This window comes from Euleptes europaea, chromosome 9 (genome assembly GCF_029931775.1).
Source record: "Euleptes europaea isolate rEulEur1 chromosome 9, rEulEur1.hap1, whole genome shotgun sequence".
NCBI classification, from domain to species: Eukaryota; Metazoa; Chordata; class Lepidosauria; order Squamata; family Sphaerodactylidae; genus Euleptes; species Euleptes europaea.
Window position 1 is genome coordinate 9,855,899 of NC_079320.1, and position 26,096 is coordinate 9,881,994.

The 26,096-nt window shown below is 47.4% G+C and overlaps 1 protein-coding gene across 1 annotated transcript in view; it reads left to right on the plus strand.

Annotated features, from left to right (window-relative positions):
- SHROOM3 (shroom family member 3) overlaps nt 1-26,096 on the plus strand; it is a 217,753-nt gene that overhangs the window by 39,857 nt on the left and 151,800 nt on the right. Inside the window, exon 2 of the mRNA XM_056855663.1 lies at nt 5,374-5,528. Coding sequence (XP_056711641.1) covers nt 5,374-5,528 — 155 coding nt within the window. The remainder of the gene's footprint in view (nt 1-5,373; nt 5,529-26,096) is intronic.

Sequence of the window (26,096 nt, forward strand, 5' to 3'; positions counted from 1 at the left end):
CTAGCAGAAGCAGGGCATATGCAAATGTACTTGGTCTGCATAATTTATGTCTACTGTGGAACCTCAGTTTTTCATGGTACAGAATTGGGTCACTCTGGAAGCAATGCTTTGGTTATAGGGTTGCCAACCTCCAGGTGGTGGCAGGAGCTCTCCTGCTATTACAACTGATCTCCAGACAATAGAGATCAGTTCCCCTGGAGAAAATGGCTGCTTTGGCAATTGGACTCTATGGCATTGAAGTCCCTCCCCTCTCTAAACCCCACCCTCCTTAAGCTGCACCCCAAAAACTTCCCGCCGGTGACAAAGAGGGACCTGGCAACCCTATTTGATTATCTTAGTACAGGTAACCAACAAACATGCACCCCTTGCGTTAAACAAGAAATCCTGTTTTCCTTAGTTGGCGTTTTTGCCATTCCAACTTTGTGAAGTAAGGAGATGAAGCAAAGAAGGTTCTCTAAACAGAAATGTGTGATGAAGCCAGAAATCTGTCTGTTCAGGCAGGTGGAAAATCAACTTAAAGGCTAAACCTCCTTTCTGCTATTGGATTATAAACTCATTGTTGGATTAAGAATTCAGAGTTGCCGCGATGAGTCCAATAAGTAAGCACGATCCCTTTTTATGTCTTTGATGCCTGCAGCAAATTTGGCAGAGCTGACTTCTTGCCATGTTCGGGGGGGTGGGGGGTGTTGCCAGAAGCGACAACAACCAAGAAGGAAATTAAAGAACCAAGGGAGGCTAGCATTTTGCATTGAAGAAATCCGGATCCTGCAACAAGAAATTCCACATTCTGGTGGCTGACTGGCTGGCTCTGTAATTAATGCACAAAAATGACTTTCTCACAAAATATGCAGAAAGAACTTTGTTCCCATAACTCCGGATTTGGATTTGGTTGCAGTGTTTCTTCTTGCCATTGTCCCTCAACACGAACCGCTGATGCCCTATTTCTTTAAGGGGAAAGAGGCTTAAAATGAGTCACACCAGAGACAAAGATCATAGCTTTAAATTCGGTTCTTTGCAACAAATTGGATTGGCTTGTATTAATCTTGTTGGTTTCCTCGTGAGCATGGCCTGTGTCGTGTGTTGGGCTGGCTTTGTCTTTATGGTGCCGTCGAATCAGGATTGAGTGCCTCCATCGGATTGGAATATTATTCAGAAAAAGGCATTTTAAAAGGCAAATCTCTAGTCCTTATGATCATGGGGCGGGGGGGATATGAATATATGTCCATGCAGCCACCTCTCTCTCTGTCTCTCTGTCTCTCTCTCTGTCTCTCTCCGTGGGTCACCGTATGTCATACTGTTCAGTTGCACTGACTTTGTAATCCAATCTTACTTTGTTTACAGTCCACCTTTCTTGTTAAGACTCAGGGAAGATTACAAAACTGAACAATGCAACAGGAACAGCGTATAAATATAATAAACTGTGCAATAAGATTGGATTACAAAGTCAGGAAGCAGTGCAACTGAACAGCATGACATACAAAAGGTGAAAACTGGACCACTAATCTGAACAAGAATTTAAAGTGGCACCTCCCACTTCCAGAATTGACTCTAGCCACTTCATCCTATAGGCCCGAGAATTATTTCCTAAAGTGCCCAGACTATTATAAGCCACATCTCTGGTTTAAACTCCTACGTCTAGAACAGAAGGTCTTGCTTCCTTCCATTTACTGACCGTCCAGCCTCAACGGCACACCCAGATCTCGACAGGCGGCGATTAAAAGTCCAACCCTGACCTTTTCCCTCTCTCTTCTCGGCAAGGCTTTCTCAAGTTGCCGTGAACCACCGCAGCACATTTGGTGTTTCCTGGTTTCGCTGTTTTCCAGCCTGTCTGTTGAAACAGGTGCTCGGTTCAATAGGTGATGTGTCCCATCCGACTTTTGTTTGCCTTCACAATCATTGTGATGTTGGCTGAAGGCAGAGCTGAGTATCAGACAGTGTCGCTTGCCGGAATGGTTGTCTTTCCCAGGGGTTGTCGCGCCGCTCCCTGAGCGCAAACATTACATCCAGATGCATTTTCACAATATTGTTTTCAATGCAATGCATCGAGAACTCATCGATGCTGATCGGGAGATGGCTCAGAATGACCTTCGACACAAAAGAAGGAGAGAAGGTTCAGCGGCTTTGACAAAGTAGCTGCAACTTTGTGGTGTATTTGTATCCAGGTGGAGAACTGGTTTGCTCATGCAGGAGCCGAAAGGATGTGACGTCTTCGTACAGGCAGTCACACATGAACATATGAAGCTGCCTTATACTGAATCAGACCCTGGTCCATCAAAGCCAGTACTGTTTACTCAGTCTGGCAGCGGCTCTCCAGGGTCTCAGGCAGAGGTCTTTCACATCACCTACTTGCCTGGTCCCTTTAACTGGAGATGCCAAGGATTGAACCTGGGAACGTCTGCATGCCAAGCAGAGGCTCTACTACTGAGCCACGGCCCCTCACCTATCGTATTATAACGAGCTTCCAAAGCTCACTGAGTCCGGTAGCACCTTAAAAACTAACAACACTGATGTGTCTGAATTCACTCATCTCTACTTAACAATAGATGGACGCACAGTCTAGCTGTATCTGAACAAGTGAGCTGTGGCTCACGAAAGCTCATACCCTGCCAGAAATTTTGTTAGTCTTTAAGGTGCTACTAAACTCTTGCTCTTTTCTACTGCAACAGACAGACTAACACGGCTACCCATCGTGATCTTTCTCCAAAGCTCACTGTTACTCACCCTCTTAAAAAATTATCCAGTAACACAGAATTAAGTACATTGAGGCTTAGAAGAAGAAGAGTTGGTTTTTATATGCCGACTTTCTCTACCACTTAAGGGAGAATCAAACCAGCTTACAATCACCCTCCCCCTCCCCACAACAGACACCCTGTAAGGTAGGTGAGGCTGAGAGAGCTCTAAGAGAGCTGTGACTAGCCCAAGGGAAAACAAAATCCAGTTCTCCAGATCAGCCTCCATTTGCTCATGTGGAGGAGTGGGGAATCAAACCCAGTTCTCCAGATCAGACTCCACCTCTCCAAACCACCGCTCTTAACCACGACACCACACTGGCTAGGAGAGAACTTTAGAATTACCCAGGACAAAATGAGTGATCAAACAACACGGGAAACATGGTTCGGTCAAGTTACTTGGGCAGTTGAATTCAGCAACCAGCAGTAGGTGGGGAGAGGGGAGAGAGATGCCAGCCTCCAGGTGAGACCTGGGGATCCCCTAGAATTACAGCTCACCTCCAGACTACAGAGATCAGTTCCCCTGGAGAAAATGTCTGTTTTGGAGGGTGGACTCTATGGCATTGTACTCCACTGATGTCCCTGTCCTCCCCAGGCTCCCTCCCCAGGCTCCCTCCTTAAATCTCCAGGAGTTTCTGAACCTGGATTGGGCAACTCTCCCTCCCCATCCCTCGCTGGTAGCTGGGAGGACCTGGCAACCCTACGAGGGGCCATGGTGTCAGGAGATGTTGCCAGCACAATGACTAGGGTTACCAGGTCCCTCTTTGCCACCAGCGGGAGGTTTTTGGGGTGGAGCCTGAGGAGGGTGGGGTTTGGGGAGGGGAGGGACTTCAGTGCCATAGAGTCCAATTGCCAAAGCGGCCATTTTCTCCAGGGGAACCAATCTCTATCAGCTGGAGATCAATTCTTCTTCTTCAATCAGATGCCCGCTTGCAAGGAAAATGTCGCAAATGTTTCAAGAAGTTTTGTTCTACTTCATGCTTCAAGCAAAAAAAAGCCTCTTGAGTTCTTGCAGATAATTGGCACATTCATTGATGTCTGTGACTTGTTGGCTTGGTTTCGAGGTTCAAGGTGTTTTCATGCAAGTAAATGGATCCTATTTTTTAAAGGAGGCTTGTTCGTCCAAAGAGAACAATTCATCTTGGCAGATATGGTTATATATCACTTAACATTCCACAGGTGTCAGCTAATCACTTCTCCATGCGAGACTGTGAGGTGTACATGGACCCATTTACCCTTGGCCTGTCACAACACGATGCCACTGCATGAGAACATTTAATAATTTAGAGGAACAATGCTCTTAAACATGTGAAACCACATGCACAGAGGAAGCCTAAGTGCAGGGGAGAAGAGGAGTAATAAAAAAAATTACACTGGGAAAAAGGAGTGAAGGAGAACAAAACCAATCTGTGGTAGCAGCTGTCACAGAAAGATATTTTAATCTACCCAGATCATCAGTTCTCCGGTGGCCAGTCAAAAAACCTGTTGAGCAAGTGCCCGATATGACCCCGCACACTTTCTAACAACACTTGGTGGGCGCCAGGAAAGATGTCAGCAGGTGCCATGGTGCCCAAGGACATTACGCTGGGGACCCCTGACCTAGACCAAAAGCTTTAAGCTGCCTATGTAGCTTGAAAAGTACGAAACCCATGACGCAGTGCAATTCAGAATTAAAATGAACATGTGCAAAAATGGTTCTCATAGAATCATAGAGTTGGAAGAGACCACCAGGGTCATCTAGTCCAACCCCCTGCACAATGCAGGAATTTCACAGCTACCTCCCCCCCACACACACAAACACTCAGTGACCCCTACTCCATGCCCAGAAGATGGCCAAGATGCCCTCCCTCTCATGAACTGCCTAAGGTCATAGAATCAGCATTGTTGACAGGGGGCCATCTAGCCTCTGCTTAAAAACCTCCAGGGAAGGAGCACTTACCCCTCCCGAGGAAGCCTGTTCCACTAAGGAACCGCTCTAACTGTTAGAAAATTATTCCTAATGTCTAATCTCTTTTGATTTAATTTCAACCTGTTGGTTCTGGTCCAACCTTCTGGGGCAACAGAAAACAACTCGGCACTGCTGACATCATGTTGGGGACCCCTGACCTAGACCAAAAGCTTTAAGCTGCCTATGTAGCTTGAAAAGTACAAAACCCATGATGCAGTGCAATGCAGAATTAAAACGAACATGTGCAAAAATGGTTCTGAATTTATGCAGCTTGAGGTCTGCTGAAATGCCATGCGTTTGCAAAAAAATGCATTCACGGAATTATCAGGCACCTCAAAGGAAAGCAAATAATCCAAATGTACTGTAAAAAAATAGAAGTATGACAGGATGATTAAATTCCACCTGCAGGGTTTGCACATGATCACTTCATAACTATAATAGTAATTTAGCACTGGAATAAACTGCCTAGTGGTGTGGTGGAACCACCTTGCTTGGAAATTTTGCAAGTGCTATGTGCTCAAAAATGAACAGAGTCTCACCGGAGCTGAGCAAAGCAGTAGTATAATTGCTACCCCTATAGCAAACGGGAAGGAGCATGAATTTAGATTCAGAGAAGTTTTTTTTCCCTCCAAAGCGGGAGGAAAGTCAAAGATGTTGCTCTGATTCTCCCTGCTGTTCTCTCTCTCCATCCTCCAGATTGAAGAAGGAGGGAAGGCAGATTTACTGGATGCCAAGCTGCAGCCTGGAGACGAAGTGGTGAACATCAATGAAGTGGAGCTAAGTAGTTCCCGGCGGGAAGCCATCTCCTTGGTAAAAGGCTCGTACAAGACACTGAAATTGGTTGTCCGCAGGTAGGTAAGCACAGCCTGTGCTGGAAGCGCAAGGGCTGCACCCCATAACCTTTTTCTCCTGATGCAATTACAGCCATTTCCCCCAAGAAGATAGCTATCAAATATCCAGATGGTGATGTTTTTTCACCCACTTTTAATTCCTAATATTTGAAACGCTGCATTCTTCAGATGAAATTCAGTGGTATTTTCAACAATCATAGCGCTTTACCCAGTAGTGTGCGTGTTAAGTGCGGTCAAGTCGCTTCCGACTCATGGCCCCCCTATGAATCAATGTCCTATCTTTATCAGCCTTGCTCAGATCTTGCAACTTGAGGACCATGGCTTCCTTTATAGAGTCAATCCATCTCTTGTTGGGTCTTCCTCTTTTCTTTTCTTATAACCCACTCTACTCCAGGTTGTTGGAGTAGAGCGTGTTATAAGAATGATAAAATATATAAAATATATGAAAGACCTTTGGAGAGCTGCTGTCCATCAGATTAGGCAGGACTGAGCAGGACAGACCAATAATCTGACTCAGCATAAGGCAGCTTCATGTATTCGTGTGGCTTGCTGAATCCAGATGCTTACCTCTCTTACTGCCCAACTGCTTTTCTTCTTGGCTTGTCTGATAGGTGGAACAGGCAGCATGTTTCACCTGGTGGCCTGCTCATTCTTTTCCAGTGGGTTGAGCATCACCTGACCACATCTGTTCTGTAGGTCAGATTGAGGCTAAGGCAATAACGGTTTGATTAATGTCGGCAACCCCAAACTGGTAACAAGCTTTTTAAAATATTAATCATTACTTTAACAATCGGTGGGTGTGTTTTATGACAGAAGACCAAGCGATTAACGCTCGGAGCTGAACAATTGATTTTCCTTTGGTTATTTTAAGGAGCAGGTTGATTGACACTGGGACATTTACTCAGTGGTGGAGATGAGCAACATTTATTCAGACACCAAAAACTGAGTTCTTCTGCTATTCATTTTGCATCTTTGGAGGATGTTCCTGTTGTTGTTTCTTTCATTATTCAGGTTAGGGTTGCCAACCTCCAGGCAGGGGCTGGTGATCTCCTGCTATTACAACTGATCTCCAGGCGACAGAGATCCGTTCACCTAAAAAAATGGCTGCTTTGGAAGGTGGACTCTATGGAATTATACCCCATTGAAGTACCTCCCCTTCCCAAACCCCACCCTCCTCAGGCTCCACCTCTAAAACCTCCAGGTATTTCCCACCCCAGAGCTGGCAACCCTAATTCAAGCTGAAAAGTTAATTTAAAATAAGCACAGGAGGGAGGAAAGATCACTATCTACCTCAGACTGGATTATTACTAGGTATTTATGTTGCTACTGGGAATCATAAGAACATAAGAAAGGCCATGCTGGATCAGACCAAGGCCCATCAAGTCCAGCAGTCTGTTCACACAGTGGCCAACTAGGAAGCTCACAGACAAGACGACCACGGCAGCATCCTGCCTGTGTTCCACAGGCAGGTTTTTTTTGCCATCCCTGTTCTATCCCTCTTTTAATAAACCTTTGGGTTATTAAATTTTGTAGCCTGTGTCTGGAAGGCTGTGTCTTGACCAAGGTCATTGCATATGCTGGTAGCCACCTTGCGGCCATGAATCCTGTAAGCAAAGGATGCACCTGATACCTACTGCCAATTAATTGTATTATTACTTAGATGGCTCCAAGCTCTAGGGCTGGTTCAGACAATATCCCAGCTCTGTATATGGTCAGGAGCATACTGTACTGTACCCACCCAAGGTCACCCACTTAGCATGGCGTCCCCATGGCATCCCCATGGGTGCTGTCACATCTAGTTTTGACCCACAGATGCTTCGCTTTATTGTCCAATTAAATGCATGTAGACACTATTTGCATGAAATCGATCATTTCACCACACCTATCGAGCCAATGTGCACCAAATGGGACAAGATAGCTAATGCAGTAATTGCTGATGGCTTCAGCGGTAAGTAGGGTTGCCAGCTCCAGTTTGGGAAATACCTGGAGATTTAGGGGGTGGAACCTGAGGAGGATGGGATTTGGTGAGGGGAGGGACCTCAGCAGGGTATAATGCCATAGAGTCCCACTTTCAAAGCGGCCATTTTCTCCAGGTGAATTGATCTCTGTCACCTGGAGATAGGGTTGCCAACCTCCAGGTGGTGGCTGGATTACAACTGATCTCCAGGCAACATAAATCAGTTCCCCTGGAGAAAATGGCCACTTTGGCAATTGGACTCTATGGCATTGAAGTCCCTCCCCTCTCCAAACCCTGCCCTCCTCAGACTCCACCCCAAAATCTCCAAATATTTCCCAACCTGGAACTGGCAACCCTACCTGGAGATCAGTTGTAATAGCGGGAGATCTCCAGCCATCACCTGGAGGTTGGCAACCTCAAGTCCAGTGTGTTAGCGTCAAGTCCAGTGTGTTAACTGCAAGGAAACTTACATGTGTTCCTCTCTCCTTCTTCTCCGTACATGTCAGGCTTGTCTATTGTCTGAACAGGCCCTTAAGGTTGTGGGAGAGAATTCTCTCTCAGCATTCTTCATTCCTCAGGTTTCTCCACCTACTGCAAAAAGATCTTGCTTTCCTTATGACACCCCCCCGGTGGAGGTTCACTAGGGTTGCCAACCTCCAGGTACTAGCTGGAGATCTCCTGCTATTACAACTGATCTCCATCTGATAGAGATCAGTTCCCCTGGAGAAAATGGCCGCTTTGGCCATTGGACTCTATGGCACTGAAGTCCCTCCCCTCCCCAGATCCCGCCCTTTTCAGGCTCTGCTCCAAAAACCTCCCACCGGTGGCAGAGAGAGACCTGGCTACCCTAAGGCTCACTGTCCACAAGAAAGGAAGCGGATGCAGAGGCGGCGGTGGGGGCCCTTTCGTTCCTTTCCCAACTCTCTTCCCGCCCTCCCCCTGCACTCAAGAACAGGAATCCTGCCCGTGGAAGTAAAGCAGTTCACCTTGCAGAGAACGCCGTGCTTCCTGGTTGTTTTATCTGAGTTAGCATCGGGTCAAAAACAAACTCAAGTGCTATGGAGCGGCCGGTCGTTGCTGGCCAAGCCAGAGTGGTTGGTTGGCTGGCTCCTTTCAGCAGGGACAATCAGCTCACATTCCACTAGCATCACCTGAGCATCATGGCCAGCAACGGGGGTGGGATGACTTCCAGTTTCTAGCCAAAGCTATTTCAGAGCTCTGTTAACCGAGACCAGCCTTAAAGTCAAAGGTCCTTTTCTATTCCGTTTTACTCACGTCTGCACTTATGCCCAAACCAAAACTAACAAACAGCAAAGTCCTATGCAGACTTACTTGGGGTTGCCAACCTCCAGGTACTAGCTGGAGATCTCCTGCTATTACAACTGATCTCCAGCAGGCAATTGCCCACCAATCCACCCAGCTGCTCCGGAGCAGTGATCGTGCGCAGGTTTGAATGCTAAAACAGCTGCGGCAATGCTCCGCTTCCGAAAGTGAACCCAGAAGTGACGTCACGCGGCCGCCCCAGCCCCAACCCCTAAAACCTCCTGCCAACCGAGAGGGGGGATCTGGCAACCCTAGGTAGGGAGTAAATGAAGTAAAAAACATTATCCTGATAATGTCACCTTACTGCTAGGCGCGTAAATAGGGTTGCCAGGTCCCTCTTCACCATCGGCGGGAGATTTTTGGGGCAGAGCCTGAGGAGGGAGGGGAGGGACTTCAATGCCATAGAGTCCAATTGCCAAAGCGGCCATTTTCTCCAGGGGAACTGATCCCTATCGGCTGGAGATCAGTTGTAATAGCAGGAGATCGCCAGCTAGTACCTGGAGGTTGGCAACCCTAGGTGTAAACCTTGGCCCTGTGCAAGGTTTGCATGTGTGGATTAAGCATTTAAAAGAATGGTGTCAGCACCTTCATTTGGAAATGTTATACAGAATTTGATCAGCTCCTAGAAATGAAGCCATGATTAGGATCCCTTCAAAATTAAGGATTGGTGGGTTTACAAAATCTGGAAATGTTGCGGCCTCTGCTCATGTAACATTTCCACTCACGTTTCTATTTACATAATTCTAATCCCTTTACAAAGCCAGTCCATGATTGCAAAAGACTGCATCAGAAGTGGCTTGCTCATATCAGATGATTTCCAGATATTTCACTCTTATTTGTTTCCTGTCGTTTGCGATATCCTTATCTGGAAATTGGGTGCATGCGTGGGAATTGATCACGTCGCTTCCTTGATCACGTCGCTTCCGATTTACACCTGGAAGCGCCCAACATGACGGGTGTTTTACCACTCAAACCCAGGGTTTGAGTGGTAAAAGGCTCGTTGCAATGCGGCACTTCTGGATGTAAACTGGAAGTGATGTGATCGTGTTGGCGCGGCCACACGCACACAATTCCTGCCCCAGCTCCGCCCCCAAAACCTCCCGCCGGAGGAGAGAGGGAACCTGGCTACCCTACATATAAGGCCTTTGTCTAGGGTTGCCAACCTCCAGGTACTAGCTGGAGATCTCCTGCTATTACAACTGATCTCCAGCCAATAGAGATAAATTCACCTGGAGAAAATGGCCGCTTTGGCCATTGGACTCTATGGGATTGAAGTCCCTCCCTTCCCCAAACCCTGCCCTCCTCAGGCTCCTCCCCCAAAATCTCCCGCCAGTGACGAAGAGGAACTGGCAACCCTACCTTTGTCTTATATTACGCAGTAAGACATCATAGATGGCACAATTTAAATAATATAAATACTATACAGTAACTCCAATAGAAAGCATGTGACTGACACACGCCTTTCTATGGTTTACATTCAAGACTTTTTGGCTGTAATCTTGCTAACAGTGTTTGATTTAAGTAGCCCTAAACTTGCTTGGCCCTGACCTGGGTGGCCCAGGCTAACCTTATCTCATCAGATCTTGGAAGCTAAGTGGGATCGGCCTTGGTTAGTCCTTGGATGGGAGACCACTAAGGAAGTCCAGGGTCGCTACCCCAAGCTGGCAATGGCAAACACCTCTGTTCATCTCTTGTCTTGAAAACCCTACAGGGTCTCCATAAGTCAGCTGCGACTTGATGGCATGTTCCATCACCAAACATGCTTGAACTTCTGCTCTGGCAGAAGATCTTTTGTGGGGTTGGAAGGAGATTCATTTCTCCCCTCACAGGATTTGACTGTCTAAGTTGAAGAAATAAAACAGAAGTACCTACTGCAGGCGTAAGAGTAAGCTGTTCCTGCTTAGATAAACCTCTGCGTGTAAACATAAAGGCCAGGGACATAATCACTAGGCAGAGTGATAAATGAGCAGCAGAGGTTGGACTAGGGTTGCCAACCTCCAGGCACTAGCTGGAGATCTCCTTCTATGACAACTGATCTCCAGCTGATAGAGATCAGTTTCCCTGGAGAAAATGGCCACTTTGGCAATTGGACTCTATGGCATTGAAGTGCCTCCCCTCCCCAAACGCTGCCCTCCTCAGGCTCTGCCCCAAAGACCTCCTGCCAGTGGCGAAGAGGGACCTGGCAACCAGGTTGGACAGAACTGTGAGAACTAATGTAGCCTGGAACTTACTAGACAGCAACCTGTAGCTCTGTTAGATCCAGTGCTCATGTGACTTTAGTGATCTCCCTGCCGTGGTTAGGAGATCGGAAATACGCAGTGGACCCGTGGGCTCCCTTTTCTCCGCTCTTTCCTCCCGTGTGCGAATTCTCCCAGGTCCCTTCACTTTTCAGAGATCATGATGGTGCATCATTACCTTGGTTCATTCCAAGCAAAGCATTTTTTTTTTTAACTAAGTGGGGGGCGGGGAAGGGACCAACAGGAAAAGTACAAACCTGTATTGCTGGGTCAAACAAAACAAATACCAAAAATCTTTCATGACACCTGAACAATGGCATATTGCTCCATAAATAACAGCACTGTTGTTAATTGATCAGCCTTCAGATTGTGAGCTTATTCTGAAACTTCTTCCAATCTGTTCATGGACATTTCTTCTTAATACAGTAGTTACAGGGTGTGAATTGCCGTGGAAGGCATCTGAGTCTTGTTCCACTTCAAAATCGTGATGCAAAACTGCTAGGAGCAAGTTTCAGGTGGGTATTGGTCTGCAGTAGAAGAGCAAGATTCGAGCCCAGTAACACTTCAAAGACCAAGATGTTTTCCAGGTTTCGAGAGTCAAAGCTCCCTTTCTCAGATATCTGACAAAGGGAGCTTTGACTCTTGAAAGCTTATATCCTGGAAATCTTATTGGTCTTTAAAGTGCTACTGATTCGAATCTTTTAGGCCTGCAGAATCTGGAGAACCGGGTTTGCTTCCTCACTCCTCCACATCACGCCTGCAGGGTCACCTTGGGCTAGTCACAGTTCTCTCCGAACTCTCTCAGCCTCACCTACTTCACAAGGTGTCTGTTGTGGGGAGGGGAAGGGAAGGTGATTGTAAGCCGCTTTGAGACTCCTTAAGGTAGAGAAAAGCAGGGTATTAAAACCTTCTCTTCGTCTATATGGCCATTTATGCAGGGTCGATTCTGCTCTTCGCTCAATGCTGATTTTTTAAATCCGACCTTTAAAATGACTATTCACGGTCTGGATGCAAGAGGAGAAAGTCAAACAAATTCCACCCCCACTCGCCTGCTCCTTCGTTCCTTCATTTGCATAGCCATTAGCGATTGTTGTTTGCATAGCTAAGCCGCCGCTGTGATTCTTCATGATTCCTTCAGTGAATGCTTTGATGTGGGGGCAGAGCAAATACAAAAGGTCGCGTTAAAGGGGCTCTTAGGAAATGAGAAGCAGGTATGTGCCGGCTTTGCAGTGTTGGCTGGAATGTGTAGTCTGGGTAAAAGCTTTTTATCTCTTGCTGAAATGCCTGATTCTGCCTTTTTGTGGTCATTACCTAACACAGCAAGGACACCAGTTTTTGTTAAGAAAAGAAAGCATGTTAGGGGAATTTTTTTTTAAACAAATATAAGTTTTAGGTTTTGCATACTTGCCAGATATGAGAAAGAGGGGCAGATTCACAACTGTGCTGCCTTGCTTGGCATGTGATCTTGGAGAAGGAAAATAACATGACTCTTCCCAACGTGACCATGTGTCATAAGGTAACTCTTCTTAAAATAACCATGGCATGTGCTTGTCATCCACATTTTGAGGCCAGAGTTTTCTAGAAAATGTTTTCCCCCCACACTTTGTTTGCTTATTCACACATAGTTTTCAAGCAACAGATTAAAAAGTACCCACCAAAAGAAACAGCAGCGACAAATAATTAACAATAAAATCTAAAAATGTTTAAGATTTATTAAAACTGTAACCACAGGACTGTTAATATGTGGGGCGGGGGTCCCTGTTCCTTCTCTCCCCGCTCCCATGCCACAGTCGTTAGAAGAGCCCTGCTGGATTGAACCAGCAGTCCATCTAGTCCAGGATCCTGTCTCACACAGAGGCCCAGCAGTTCCTCTGGAGGTCCAACAACAGGACTTCCCCTGATATTGCCTTCTAGTAGGGTTGCCAACCTCCAAGTAGTTGCTGGAGATCTCCTGCTATTACAACTGATCTTCAGCTAATAGAGATCAGTTCACCTGGAGAAAATGGCTGCTTTGGCAATTGGACTCTACGGCATTAAAGTCCCATCCCCAAACCCTGCCCTCAGGCCCCACCCCAAAAATCTCCTGCCAGTAGTGAAGAGGGACCTGGCAACCCTACCTTCTGGTTCAGAGGTTTTCTGCCTCTGGATGTGGAGGTTCCCTTGAGTCACCATGGCTAGTAGTCATTGATGGACCTCTCCTCCGTGAATCTGTCCTGGTCCAAATTGGGACCTCATGACAAGCCTACCTCACTCCTAACATCTGACTGTCCAAATCAGGTTGGGGGAACCTGTCAGCCCTTGGCCCACAGAACCAGAAATCACCACAAAGTCATATAGAGTCCAAACAGATGGCTTTTACTGATCAAATAGGCATACAGTGCAAACGAATAAAATGACAGCTATGAGAGGCTCACTAGCTGGGAGATATTATAAGGCAGGAAAGGCGGGAGATTACACGCATGAATACAGTTTCCCAGGAGCTGAGTTCCCAGGCCTAGGTATGCGACCTTGGGGGGCAGACAATACAGCACAGAGTCAGAGGCAATAACGAAACCGAGATAGCAGCCTGACATTCTGCTCCCCTCAAGGCCCCCTCCCAGTTCGCAAGGGGGCTGGCCTGTCCGGGTAAGCAATGTGAAAGGCGTCGACGAGGTCGGGGGCGGAGACATCCCGTGCGCGCACCCATTCGTCATAGGCAGGGGGGAAATGTTTCCAACGAACTAAATATTGCAGATTGCCATGGTGAATACGGGAGTCAAGGATCTTGGAGACTTCGAAGTGTTCTTCCCCCCCCACCATGATGGGTTGCGCAGGCGGCGGGTCCGGATGCCACTGTGGAGAAGCAACATGGGGTTTGAGGAGGCTTATGTGGAAAACAGGATGCACACGCCTCAAGGATTTGGGGAGAGCCAGTTCCACTGTGACAGGGTTTATGACCCGAGTAACGGGGAAAGGGCCAATGAATTTGGCGCTGAGCTTATGGCACGGTTGGGTGGAACGGAGATTTTTGGTGGAAAGGTAAACCAAAGCACCCACTTGCAGATCACCCCCGGGGGAGCGATGTTTGTCAGCTTGCGCTTTGTATTTACGTTTGGCCCGGTCAAGGTTGCTAACGAGCCAGGGCCAAGTGGTACGGAGGGCGTGTGCCCAGGAGGCAATGTCGGGGTTCCCCTCCCCCTCTACATCATCTGCAGGAGCGATGGGACTGAAATCTTGTCCATACACAGCAAAAAACGGGCTAAAACCTGTGGATTGATGCATGGCATTATTGTAGGCATATTCTGCTAAAGGTAACAGTTCCACCCAGTTATCCTGGTGGTAGTTAACATAACAGCGCAAATAACATTCAAGTACAGCATTGACACGTTCAGTTTGACCATCAGTTTGAGGATGGTATGCACTAGACAATCCCTGTTCCACCCCCACCAGCTTGAGGAAAGCTTTCCAAAACTTAGAAACGAAACCGCTTCCGCGGTCACAAATTATCTTACGCGGAAACGAATGTAAACGAAAGATATGCGTCACGAAGAGGCGGGCCAGTTTCTGAGCAGAGGGGATCCCTGCGCATGGAATCAAATGTATTTGCTTAGAAAACAAATCAGTAACAACCCACAACACAGTTTTACCCCCACTGAGAGGGAGATCAGTCATGAAGTCCATAGCAATCACTTCCCAAGGTTTGCTGGGCGTTTCAAGAGGTAGTAGCAGTCCCGGGGGTTTGCCCTGCGATCGTTTCGCAGCGGCACAAACGGGACAGCTGCGGATGAAGGAGTCAATGTCGGAACGCATTCCCCCCCACCAGAACTGTCTGCGCAATAAGTGAAGGGTCTTCAGAAACCCAAAGTGCCCAGCTGTTTTGGCTCCATGAGCTAAATGTAAAACGTCCTTCCGGAGAGCTTTGGGTACATACAATTTTGAGTCTTTGTACCAGGACCCCCCTTGTTCCAAAACACCAGGAGGTAGGGTATGAGCGGAACGTTCTAAAAGGCACTGGTCCCGAAGGACAGTTAAAAAGGACTCGGAGATGGGGATTTTGGAGGGAGCCCCCCCGTCGGTCATGGAGATCTGAGAAACAGTTATAGGGCTAGTGCTTACGTGCGGCGGCGCGCAGACTGCAGGCGGCTGAGCGGTCGGAGGGGTAGGAGGGGCGGGAACTCCGGTCTGTTGCGGTGGCGGCTGGGCATCCGGTTGGGCTAGCGGAGCTTGCGAGTTAGGGAAGGTGTGCTGATGCTGGGATCGGGTTTGCACAGCCAGCATAGGTAGAGCCCCACGTTGCATAGGGGTGAACAGAGAGTTGGTGGGTCTTTCGAGTTTTACCGGATATTGTGGTAAACGGGAGAGGGCATCCGCGAGAACGTTCTGCTTCCCGGGGACGTGCTTCAGGGTGAAACGGAACTGAGCAAAGAACTCCGCCCACCGTTGTTGTTTCGCCGATAGCTTATGGGACCCCGTGAGGGCAGCTAGATTTTTGTGATCGGTCCAAACTTCAAAGGGGACTTTAGACCCTTCCAAGAATTGCCGCCATAAAGTCAGTGCATGATGAACTGCAGAGGCCTCTTTCTCCCAGATGGGCCAGTTTAATTGAGTGTGCGCAAATTTTTTTGAAAAGTAAGCGCAAGGGTGAAGAAGACCGTCCGGTCCTTGCTGGAGGAGAGCCCCTCCCATGGCTACATCGGAAGCATCGACTTGCACAATGAACATTTGATTAGGGTCTGGGTGCCGTAGCACCGGCTCCGAAGTGAAGAGGCGTTTGAGGGCCAGAAAGGCGGCTTGGCATTGCTCAGTCCATAGGATTTTTGCGGAGGGCAAGGCAGCCGAGCTTACTTTTCCCTTAGTTCTCAGCAGGTCCGTAATGGGTAGAGCCACTTGGGCGAAGTTAGGGATGAATCCCCGATAGAAGTTTGCAAATCCCAGAAATTGCTGTACTTGCTTACGGTTGGTGGGGGGAGTCCAATCGAGGACGGCTTGGACTTTGGCGGGGTCCATGCGAAGACCTTGGTGGGAGATGATGTATCCCAAAAACGTGAGTTTGCTTTGGTGAAATTCACACTTAGCTAGTTTGGCGAAAAGTTGATGGTTACGTAGGCGTTGTAGAACTTCCCTGACCAGAGTCACATGCTCGTCCACAGTTTTCGAATAAATGAGAATGTCATCTAAGTAGACCACCACCCCACGATATAGAAGGTCATGTAGGATTTCATTGATGAGTTGCATGAAGACCCCCGGGGCCCCTTTTAATCCGAATGGCATTACAAGGAATTCATACATTCCGAAACAGCTAGAGAAGGCAGTGAGGTGTTCATCTCCTTCGCGGATACGGACTCGGTAGTAGGCTTCCACCAAGTCTAATTTAGAGAACACACGGCCTTCCTGTAATTGTCCCAAAATATCCGATATTAATGGGATAGGATAGGCGTTGGTCTGGGTAACCGCATTGAGCTTTCTGAAGTCAATGCACAGGCGAAGGTCGCCCTCTTTTTTCCGAACGAAAAACGCGGGGGCCGAGTTTGGGGCATTCGAAGGGCGAATGAACCCTCTGGCGAGGTTTTTGTCCAAAAAGTCCCGGAGGACAGTGCGCTCGGAAGCGCTCATAGGGTAAATCTTACTTTTGGTAAATGTGCAGTCCTTTACTACTTCAATCGCACAGTCTGAGGCCCGGTGGGGGGGTAAGGCATCACATTCCCTAAGGTCGAAGACATCTTCAAAGTCCCGGTATACAGCGGGTAGAGCCGGTGGTGCTGGGGCAGTAGAGGTTAGTGCTGGAACGGGCGGAAATGGCAGAGCAAAGTTTTGCCGATGCTGGTCGCAGGTGGGACTAGTGAAGGAGATAGTGTTTGTTTCCCAATCAATACTGGGACTATGTCCTTTAATCCAGTTAATTCCCAAGACCACTTCAAATCGGATAGGGGCTATAGTGAAGTCTATTTGTTCCCAGTGGGAACCAATTCCCATTGCCACCCCTATGGTGCGGTGATCAACTGGACCCCCCTGGAATTGGCTCCCGTCCATTTGAGCAAATTGGACGGGGGCGGGTAAAGCCTCTGAGTCGGCTCTGAGTGCAGCAAACGTGGCTTCGCTTATGAGAGTGCGACAGCAACCGGAGTCAATTAGTGCTTTGACGGGGATTTGTGGGCCTCCGTTAAGTTGTTGTAAAACTGCATCCACGTAGACGGTGGAGTCCACTTCTTTGATTTTGGTAGGAGCATTCGGTTTGATAGGAAGATCCTGAGAGGTCTGTGGAGATGCTCCATTCACCACAGACCGGAGCCGTTTTTTGACAAGTCGAGGGGAGATTCCAGGTTTAAGGCTGGAGAAATCCAAGGATTTTCCTCATCCGAAGAGGGAAAGCTGTCCCCCAATGGGGCACTTGTAATCCGAGACCCGGCGGGGTCGTTGGAAGCAGGCAGGGAGGCTGGGTCCCCGGCATGGAGTGCAGAGGGTGTGGGCCTTCCCGGAGCTGCGCTGCGGGTGGCCGCGGTGCCTCTGCGTGGTGGACGACCTCGGGCGCGGGTTGTCGTGCTGGGACGAAATAATTCCTGGCGGCGTGGGCAAACGGCTGCAAAGTGGCCCATTTCTCCGCAAGTAAGACAGGCACCCCTCTGAAATCGGGCTTCACGTTCCTGGAGCGGACGTGGGGGATTTCGTGGGACGAGCAGTGGTGCCTTGGGTTGAGGCTTTTGGGTGCCCTTCTCCTTGTGCTTTTGACGGATGAGAGAAATAAAGCGGCGGCGGCTTTCCACTTCCTCGGCTAATAGGATCCAGCCTTCGAGGGTATCGGGATCGCCCCGCATGTAAGACCAGTTCAGAATGTCAGGATGCAAGGCTTCCCTGAAATGATGGATCAGGGTGGTCTCGGGCCAACCCACAATTTTACTTGCCAGTCGTTGAAATTCATCGGCAAATTCCCGAACTGTAGCAGAGCCTTGTTTTAATTGTAAGAGTTCCGTTTTGGCTCTTTCCCCCAGGAAGGGGTCCTCAAACCTCCTTCTCAGGGCAGTCATGAAGTTGTTGAGGGAACGAATCGCACGAGAGCGGGTGTCAAACTGGAGGACCATCCAGTCAGCCGCTTTGCCTGTCAGGAGGGAAGCTACGTACCGCACCCGGCTATCTTCCGTGGGGAAAAGTTGACCTTGTTCTCGCATATAACTGTCCACTTGATGCAAGAAACAAGGCAAAGTCTCAAGAGATCCATCATACGTAGTCCTCAATTTGAGTTGCTTCCAAGGGCCGGGCGCGGGTTGACCCGGTTGCACGGGTGGTCCGGGCGGAGGAGCAACAGGAGCTCCAGGAGGCAAGGGTGGAGCAGGCACATTAGCAGGTGGTTGCACGGGTGGTCCGGGCGGAGGAGCAACAGGAGCTCCAGGAGGCAAGGGTGGAGCAGGCACATTAGCGGGTGGTTGTACGGGTACCCCCTGACCCGGTATCGGAACGGGCTGTCTCTGAGCTATCAGGGTTTGTTGTAATTGCCTGTTCTCTTGAAGCATAAGTTCCATTACTTCCTGGAGTTGATCAACACGGTCGGAGAGCTCTCGATTCTGGGCTCGTAAAAGATGAACCTCCTCACTTGGGCCACCAGTAAGATGAGGCTTACTGGTTCGGAAGCTCGTGGCCCATTGAGAGCTATCCCCATATAAATCCTCGTCTTCAGACTCATCTGAGTCTCGACGTCGGTCAGCCAAACGGCGTGCGCGTTGGGTCGCACGCGACGGGACAAACGCCGGGGAAAAAGTTAGACCTGATAGTCCCAGTACATAGTCCTTGGGGCGCGTGTCCACGTTCGCCTGATTCCTAATCCTTGCTGCAGCCGCCCTGGCTGCTTCCGCCGCCTCTCTCTCTCTTGCGACCCTAGCCGCTTCGGCGGCTTGCTGATCCGCAAGAACTTTGGCGTTCTCAAGTCTTAGGGCAGTCTCTGCCGTAATGCGCGGCAAAAGTTCTGTCTCGAGGAGCAAGAGTATGGGGTCAGGTTCCCCGCCCAGCAGAGGTTGTACTCGAACCGCCAGTGCGGATGCCTCGGCTCCAAACGTCGGGGTCAAAACTTGAGCCAAGGTGGCTACCGGGGTGTCCTTTGTACATTCCACAAGGAGAAGAGCGGTGCTAATAGCGACTCGCTTGGCCTCAGCCTGGCAGCTGGCTGCATCCGGGATCAGGGAAAAACCCTCCGGCGGGGCTCCCGCCATGGTAGAAAGAGTTTGTCGAGAAATAAGATTATCCAAAAGTCCAGTTAATATTTGTAAATCCTCAGTCGCCAATCGGGCATCGTCCAGTAATTGATCCAAGTCCTGAAGATCTAAACGAGCATCAGTATCCTCCGATGTTAACCTCCAGAGACGTCCTGTAAGAGATTGCCACTGCGCCTGTACCAGTCCCCTCAAGCGGCAAACCTCTCGGGTCGTCCGGAAAAGTTCAGCGATTAAGTCTGGTAACAGAGTAGGGTCCTCTGAGAAGGGCTCCAGGGTAGTAGGTCACCTGGAGAGCTGCACAGCTCCCATCCAAGTGGCAGGCGAACCCCCCAGGGCTCCAGCCTGGCTAGTAGAACGGTGAAGATGAGTGATAGCTGTCATAATGTCAGCCCTTGGCCCACAGAACCAGAAATCACCACAAAGTCATATAGAGTCCAAACAGATGGCTTTTACTGATCAAATAGGCATACAGTGCAAACGAATAAAATGACAGCTATGAGAGGCTCACTAGCTGGGAGATATTATAAGGCAGGAAAGGCGGGAGATTACACGCATGAATACAGTTTCCCAGGAGCTGAGTTCCCAGGCCTAGGTATGCGACCTTGGGGGGCAGACAATACAGCACAGAGTCAGAGGCAATAACGAAACCGAGATAGCAGCCTGACAGAACCCTAATCCTACATATTGCAAATCGTAATGGGTAGTTTAGGCTTTCAGCTCACAACAACTCTGTGGGTAGCCTGTGAAAGAGTGAGTTGTCCAAGGTCATCCAGCAGATTTCATGGCAGAGTGATGATTTGAACCTAGGCTTGCCAACCTCCAGGTGGTAAGAAAATATGCAGCACCAGCTCAATATATCAAATAACCACTCAATGTCCTCACTGACCCGCTATATATTAGCATATATGGATACAAAACAAACAGGACTCCAAAAATATATTACATGAAAATCAAAATGGTTGCATCACCAGGCATATAGTTCCAAAAACAGAAAAATCAAAACACACTGTTCCAGAGAACCCAACCACGTTACAGCATGTCCAAAGGAAGGTAAGGATTCAACAAACTTTTCCATGGTGATAAGGTTCAATATAGCATAGTCCCAAATGTTCAAGGTGAGATAATTCAATAGTCCAAGGTAAGTGAGTATTCCCAAGAAGTATAATTTAAGTTAAATTCCAAAACGCCACCTCCGGATTTGTGTACGTTTCGCCAACAAATGCTTCTTCAGTTGAATGATTTTCAAAAAGATGGGTCCATAGACCTCTGTAAGATAAATATGCACTCCAAATACCAAAGCTATATAAACAAATATATGCAACACCCCAAGACCATATAATACATACCAATATCCAGCTGACCAAACGGTTCTAACTCTCTGAGGGCTGGTACCTACGAAGCTAGGTGACGGCATAAATTGTGTCTCATGCAGCTGAAACTGTTAGGCTGTTAAGAGGGTACTGATTCTTACAGAGACTTTCAGAGAAAGCAAGAGAGATCGAATTCATTGTTCAAACCCATAGGGGCTAGAGTTTTAAACAGATATATGAGACGCATTTCATTTCTATGTAGAATCTTAGGGACATCCTCTAATTGATATCTACGTGGTTTGTATTGCCAGAGTGCGAAAAATGACAAATCTGAGCCAGAATGTCCTTTCTCTAGAAATGGCTCATGAGTGGTGCCTCCAGAGTCCTAGAGCGAATCCTCGCTTTGTGCTCGCCAATACGTAATTTTAATTGGCGGCCCATGGACCCGATGTACATAAGAAAACACGGGCAAATAATTGCGTACACCATGTTTTTGGATGCACAATTAGTGAATTGTTGTAATTTATATTTGAAGTTAGAACTGGACGAGCTCACTTCTTTGATCGGCAGACTTAATGGGCAGAAGGCACATGCGCCGCATTTAAAATGCCCGGATGGTAACGATTCTTCCCATTTGAAAAGTCTGTCAGTTTTTACCAAAAAATTGCGTATTGATTTAGTTCTGCGAAGTCCAAAGATAGGTGGTGTTAAGCAGCCTGGTATGTTTTCTAAAATGTGCCAATGTTTGCGTACAATCTTTTGTATCTCAAAAGAAAGATGATTATATTCCAAAGAGGCTGGTACTCTTGGTAGTTTGGTGGTGTCTCCCTTATAAGGTTGAAGTAAGAGACAATAAGTAAGCCGGTTTGTGACTCCTTAAAGGTAGAGAAAATTGGGGTATAAAAACCAACTATTCATCTTCTTCCAAGAAGATGGAACTATCAGACAGAGAGAAGATGCTTGGGGGACCATCCCAATTATTATTCCTTCATGCTTGCACCCATCTTTCAGCGATTGGTGGGTTGTGACTGACAGCTGGCCCTATGATGTTCCCGCTGGCTCATAAAGGCTTAATAAACTGTAGAGAACAGATGCCCTGACAGAACACTTAACCAGACACAATCACTTGCACTGCTTATCTTGCTTATCTGAATGGCCCACCGACACGATGTAGTGTGAAAATTAGCATTTCATAGCAATTTCTTTGAAACTGGTCAGATTAGGGTTGCCAATCTCCTCCTCAACCTCCAGGTACTAGCTGGAGATCTCTTGCTATTACAACTGATCTCCAGCCAATAGAGATCAGTTCACCTGGAGAAAATGGCGGCTTTGGCAATTGGACTCTATGGCATTGAAGCCCCTCCCCAAACCCCGCCCTCCTCAGGCTCCTCCCCAAAAACCTCCTACCAATGGCGGAGAGGGTCCTAGCAACCCTAGGTCATACTAAAAGTCAAATACTAGGAAACAGTAATAGTATAAAGCTCTAGAGTGATAGATTTAGGAATCTTTTGTCCTCAAGGCAGATTTGGTGGATTTGCCCCTGACCCCTTCCCAGGACCCTTAATGCCCCGAACCCCACATGGCTTCGCTTCCCTTTAAGCCCTCCATCCTCCTGCTTTCTACCCACAAAACATTTTTCCTTCTTCAGTTAAGTTTATGGCCTTGCAGCAGTTCATTCAGCCTCAGATATTATTCTACGATTTGGATAGAGCAAATGAACTTTATACTGCTCAGAGTTGATAAAGCTGCTGCAGCTTTCTGTGATCTGTTTCCTTACAAGGGAAAATTAAAAATATGGCTTGAAAGTCTGTTTAGGTTTGTAAGTGCATAACAGTAATGCGTGCCAACAAAAACAGAAGAACAGATCAAAACTGTTCAGGGCAAAGCCTGTAAAGTCCGTTTGTGAGACCGGACGTATGTCCAAGCCAATTAATTTCCTAAGTAGGGATTTGAATCCAGCTACCAGAAACCTTTGCTACCTTTCTGCGCCCCCACCCCCAGCCATATTACCATCATAAAAGTGTGTCATCATCAGCAGTGGCTCTGAAATTTGTACTTACCTGCTTTGGCATATGTATTTCTCCATCTCGTAGTACTTGGTGTAGTGGTTAAGAGCAGTGGTTTGGAGCGGTGGAGGCTAATCTGGTGAACTGGATATGTTTCCTTGCTCCTACACACGAAGCCAGCTGGGTGACCTTGGGCAAGTTACAGCTCTGTTAGAGCTCTCTCAGCCCCACCTACCTCACAGATGCTGTTCTCGGGCTTGGAATAGTAAACTGGATTCTGCACAGACGTGGCCATGAGACCCAGTGCTCAAAGCCAGCTGCCTTGTAGGTGTTCTTGGCCAAAGCCCTTTAATGCCAAACCACTCCCTTTTGAACTAGAAATAAATAAATAATCACCTGCTTTGGCAGATAGACATTTAATAGAATGCATGGAAGCTCTTCCTTATTACCGCCTTAATCTCAACGAAATCTATGTTGATCACAGCGAACTAATCGACTGGTGGTGCAACCCCAAAGAGAGCACTACCCTTTTAGGTCCATTGAAGTCAAGGCATTTAGGAAAGCGTAACTCTGCTCTTTTATGCATGGCTGTTTCACTCGCCTTCATCCCTCCGACGGCTTTGGATCTTTGTGTTGATTATGCACGCTGTTTCCGACTGCCGCACTTTGCCTTATGCATAGGGATTTCACCCAGGCTTTGCTCAGGGAGGATGGAAGAGTCAGGTTAACAGAGGAACAGGAAGGTCCGGGATTTGTGAGGGCTGGCAGCGAGGTCATCTCTAATGGAGGGGAAACTCATTCATTACTCCAAGGAACAACTGAGACAGACCGGAGGCAAACATGAGTGAAAGTACCCATGCATAAACGACCTAAGATAACCATTTATAAAACAGTACCTCAACACTGTCTGTACGCAACCAAGATAATATCTAAGCCCTAGTTACTCAATGAGAAAGGGAAACTTGAACTCTACCACCAATCTGCTAATGGGGACTCGCTTTACAGAACACACACAACAAAATCCTCCCCACAGCATACTAGCACTTTACAGAAGAAAGTTAGATGGTTCTTCCTGACGTCTAGCTTTCTGTTTGAATGAAAACCTTCTTGTCTGGAAGAACATTGTCACCTGAAGCCTGAAGAGATACAACTCAGACATGGATCTGAGTGAAAACCAAGGCCCAATTCACACCTTGAAGAGAATGAGGTGATAATGAAGGAGCAGGGCAGTGAGGTGGAAAAACGGACAGCACCACTTCAGACTACAGGTAGAAAATTCCAGGTGAGAATGTTCCTTCACATTAAAAAAACAAACATGGATATAAAATTAGCACAATGCGGGAAATGTTCTAGCTCCTCTCTTCGATCTAATGTGCATTTTTCGGGGGGAGTTTTTAATATAGAGGAGCATGCCAAAATAGGATCCTTTACCTGCAGTCTAGGGCTGCCAACTATGGGTTGGGAAACACCTATCGATTTGAGTTGACTAAACAAACATGGATACCCCATCTAAAGAGGTTGAGGAAACAGAGGATCTTGAAGAAGGTTTAAGTTCTTTGTGAGGGAAAAGGGCTTGATGAACAGAATCTTCTGCATCAAGGCAAAGATATCTCCAGCTTTTTTACATTCCTCGGTCAGGTTATAAAGCCTTTCTCCCTGCATTACCGGAGGCTAATGGATTACACCTGGAAATTCATAAAGCCTCTGGCAGTTTTACCAAAAAACAAAACAAAAAAAACACCCCAGCAAAATGTCAGTATAATAATTCACAAACCATTTTGGCTTAATCTTCACCTCATTCCCTAAAGCGTTAATGCCATTTCATGTGAGCTTTGGCACAATTAAAGCAAGTAAATCCGATTTTTTTTGTGAATGAAATCAATTAGCGGATGGATTTGGTTCCAGCGATTATGAGTCAAATCATTGCTGTGGACAGCTTGCCAAAAAAGCAAGCATTGATGTTCCGCTCAAGTTAGGATTTTGCAAGATTACAATTTTTTTCTTCCCCTGCCCTTTTTAATTGTGCTGCAGGTGAAATGCACCAGTCTGGGAGCTCTAAATTCTAGAATGTGGAATATGACCTTATCACGTCTGGTGTGATCCATTATTTCTGCCATAAAAGACTATATTGTTAAGTGTGCTCCACTTCTCAGAGCGACACAAAGACGCATGGGCAATGCTTACCCAGTTGGCTCCCTTTGTAGGAGGGAGCTCTGAAAGCTTATGATGTTATTTGTAGTATTTGCTTTATTTACAAAGGTACAGGTAGAGCATAAGTAGAGGCACGCCTACGGGGCAGGAGGTCTGCTAACCCACATCAGATGCCCAGAGAGAAAGATCCAGCATTGCCAAGATGCTTCAGCCAATTCCCTGCAGAGTCTGTCTGCTTCTCCCTGGCCCTTTATGCATGGGAGTTTTACCTGAGGTTCATTGCTCGCTGGATCCACACTTTTCTGTTGGGAATCTATGCACCAGCAGTCTCCAAGCTCGAATCAAGAAGCATCTGAGTCCCCACCCCTTGAAATGCTGCTTTGTAATTGACTGTAGTGAGAGAAAAGTCCTGCCCCCGGAAACCCAATTGCTGCATAAAAAAGCATTTTAAGAACAAAAACAAAAAATGGAACTATCTGAAAGGAATGGGGGGAGAGGGGAGAAACCCAAGCCTCATTTTAAAAAGCCTTTCTTCTGCTCAGAAAGAGCTCCGAGGAAGCAGGAAGTATTTGAATCCCCACCCCTTGACACGCTGCTTTGTAATTGGCTGTACTGCTTGCTGTGAGAGAAACCAAGCTCCTGTGTCCTGCACTTTGCCTTATGCATGGGGATTTCACGAGGGCTGAGCTCAGGGGAGATGGAAGAATTGGGTTAATAGAGGGACGGGAAGTCCCAGGATTTGTGAGGGCTGGCAGTGAGGTAATCTCTAACTGAAGGAAAACTCATGCATAACTCCAACAGACAACCAAGATAGATGGGGGGGGCAAACATGAGTGAAAATACCTCTGCAGAAATGACCCCTGTCTCTTCCATCATCTAAAGCTGTGCTTTCTTTTTCAAGCATACATACTTATGGCTGAACATTTCCCACAGACAGAGCATGGGAGAGTCACCTTCTTCAGCCAACCAAAAAAAGGGGAAAGAACTCAACCAAAAAAGTACAGAGAACTTAAAGGTTGAGCTGAAAACTAACAAATAATATATTTATTGTGTGTGTGTGTGTGTTAAGTGCTGTCAAGTTGCTTCTGAATCATGGCGACCCTATCGATCAATGTCCTCCAAAACATCCTATCCTTAACAGCTGGCTCAGATCTTGCAAACTGAGGGCTGTGGCTTCCTTTATAGAGTCAATCCATCTCTTGTTGGGTCTTTCTCTTTTCCTGCGGTCTTCCCCTTTTCCTAGCATGATTGTCTTTTTCAGTGAAATATATTTATTAGATGTACACAATAAAATGGATAAAAACACTGGGCCTGGAGTACAGGCTACATATAAAACCACCACTATAAAAATAACACCATTGATGATATGCAAACTATAAATGACCAATGGACTAAACGCATTTC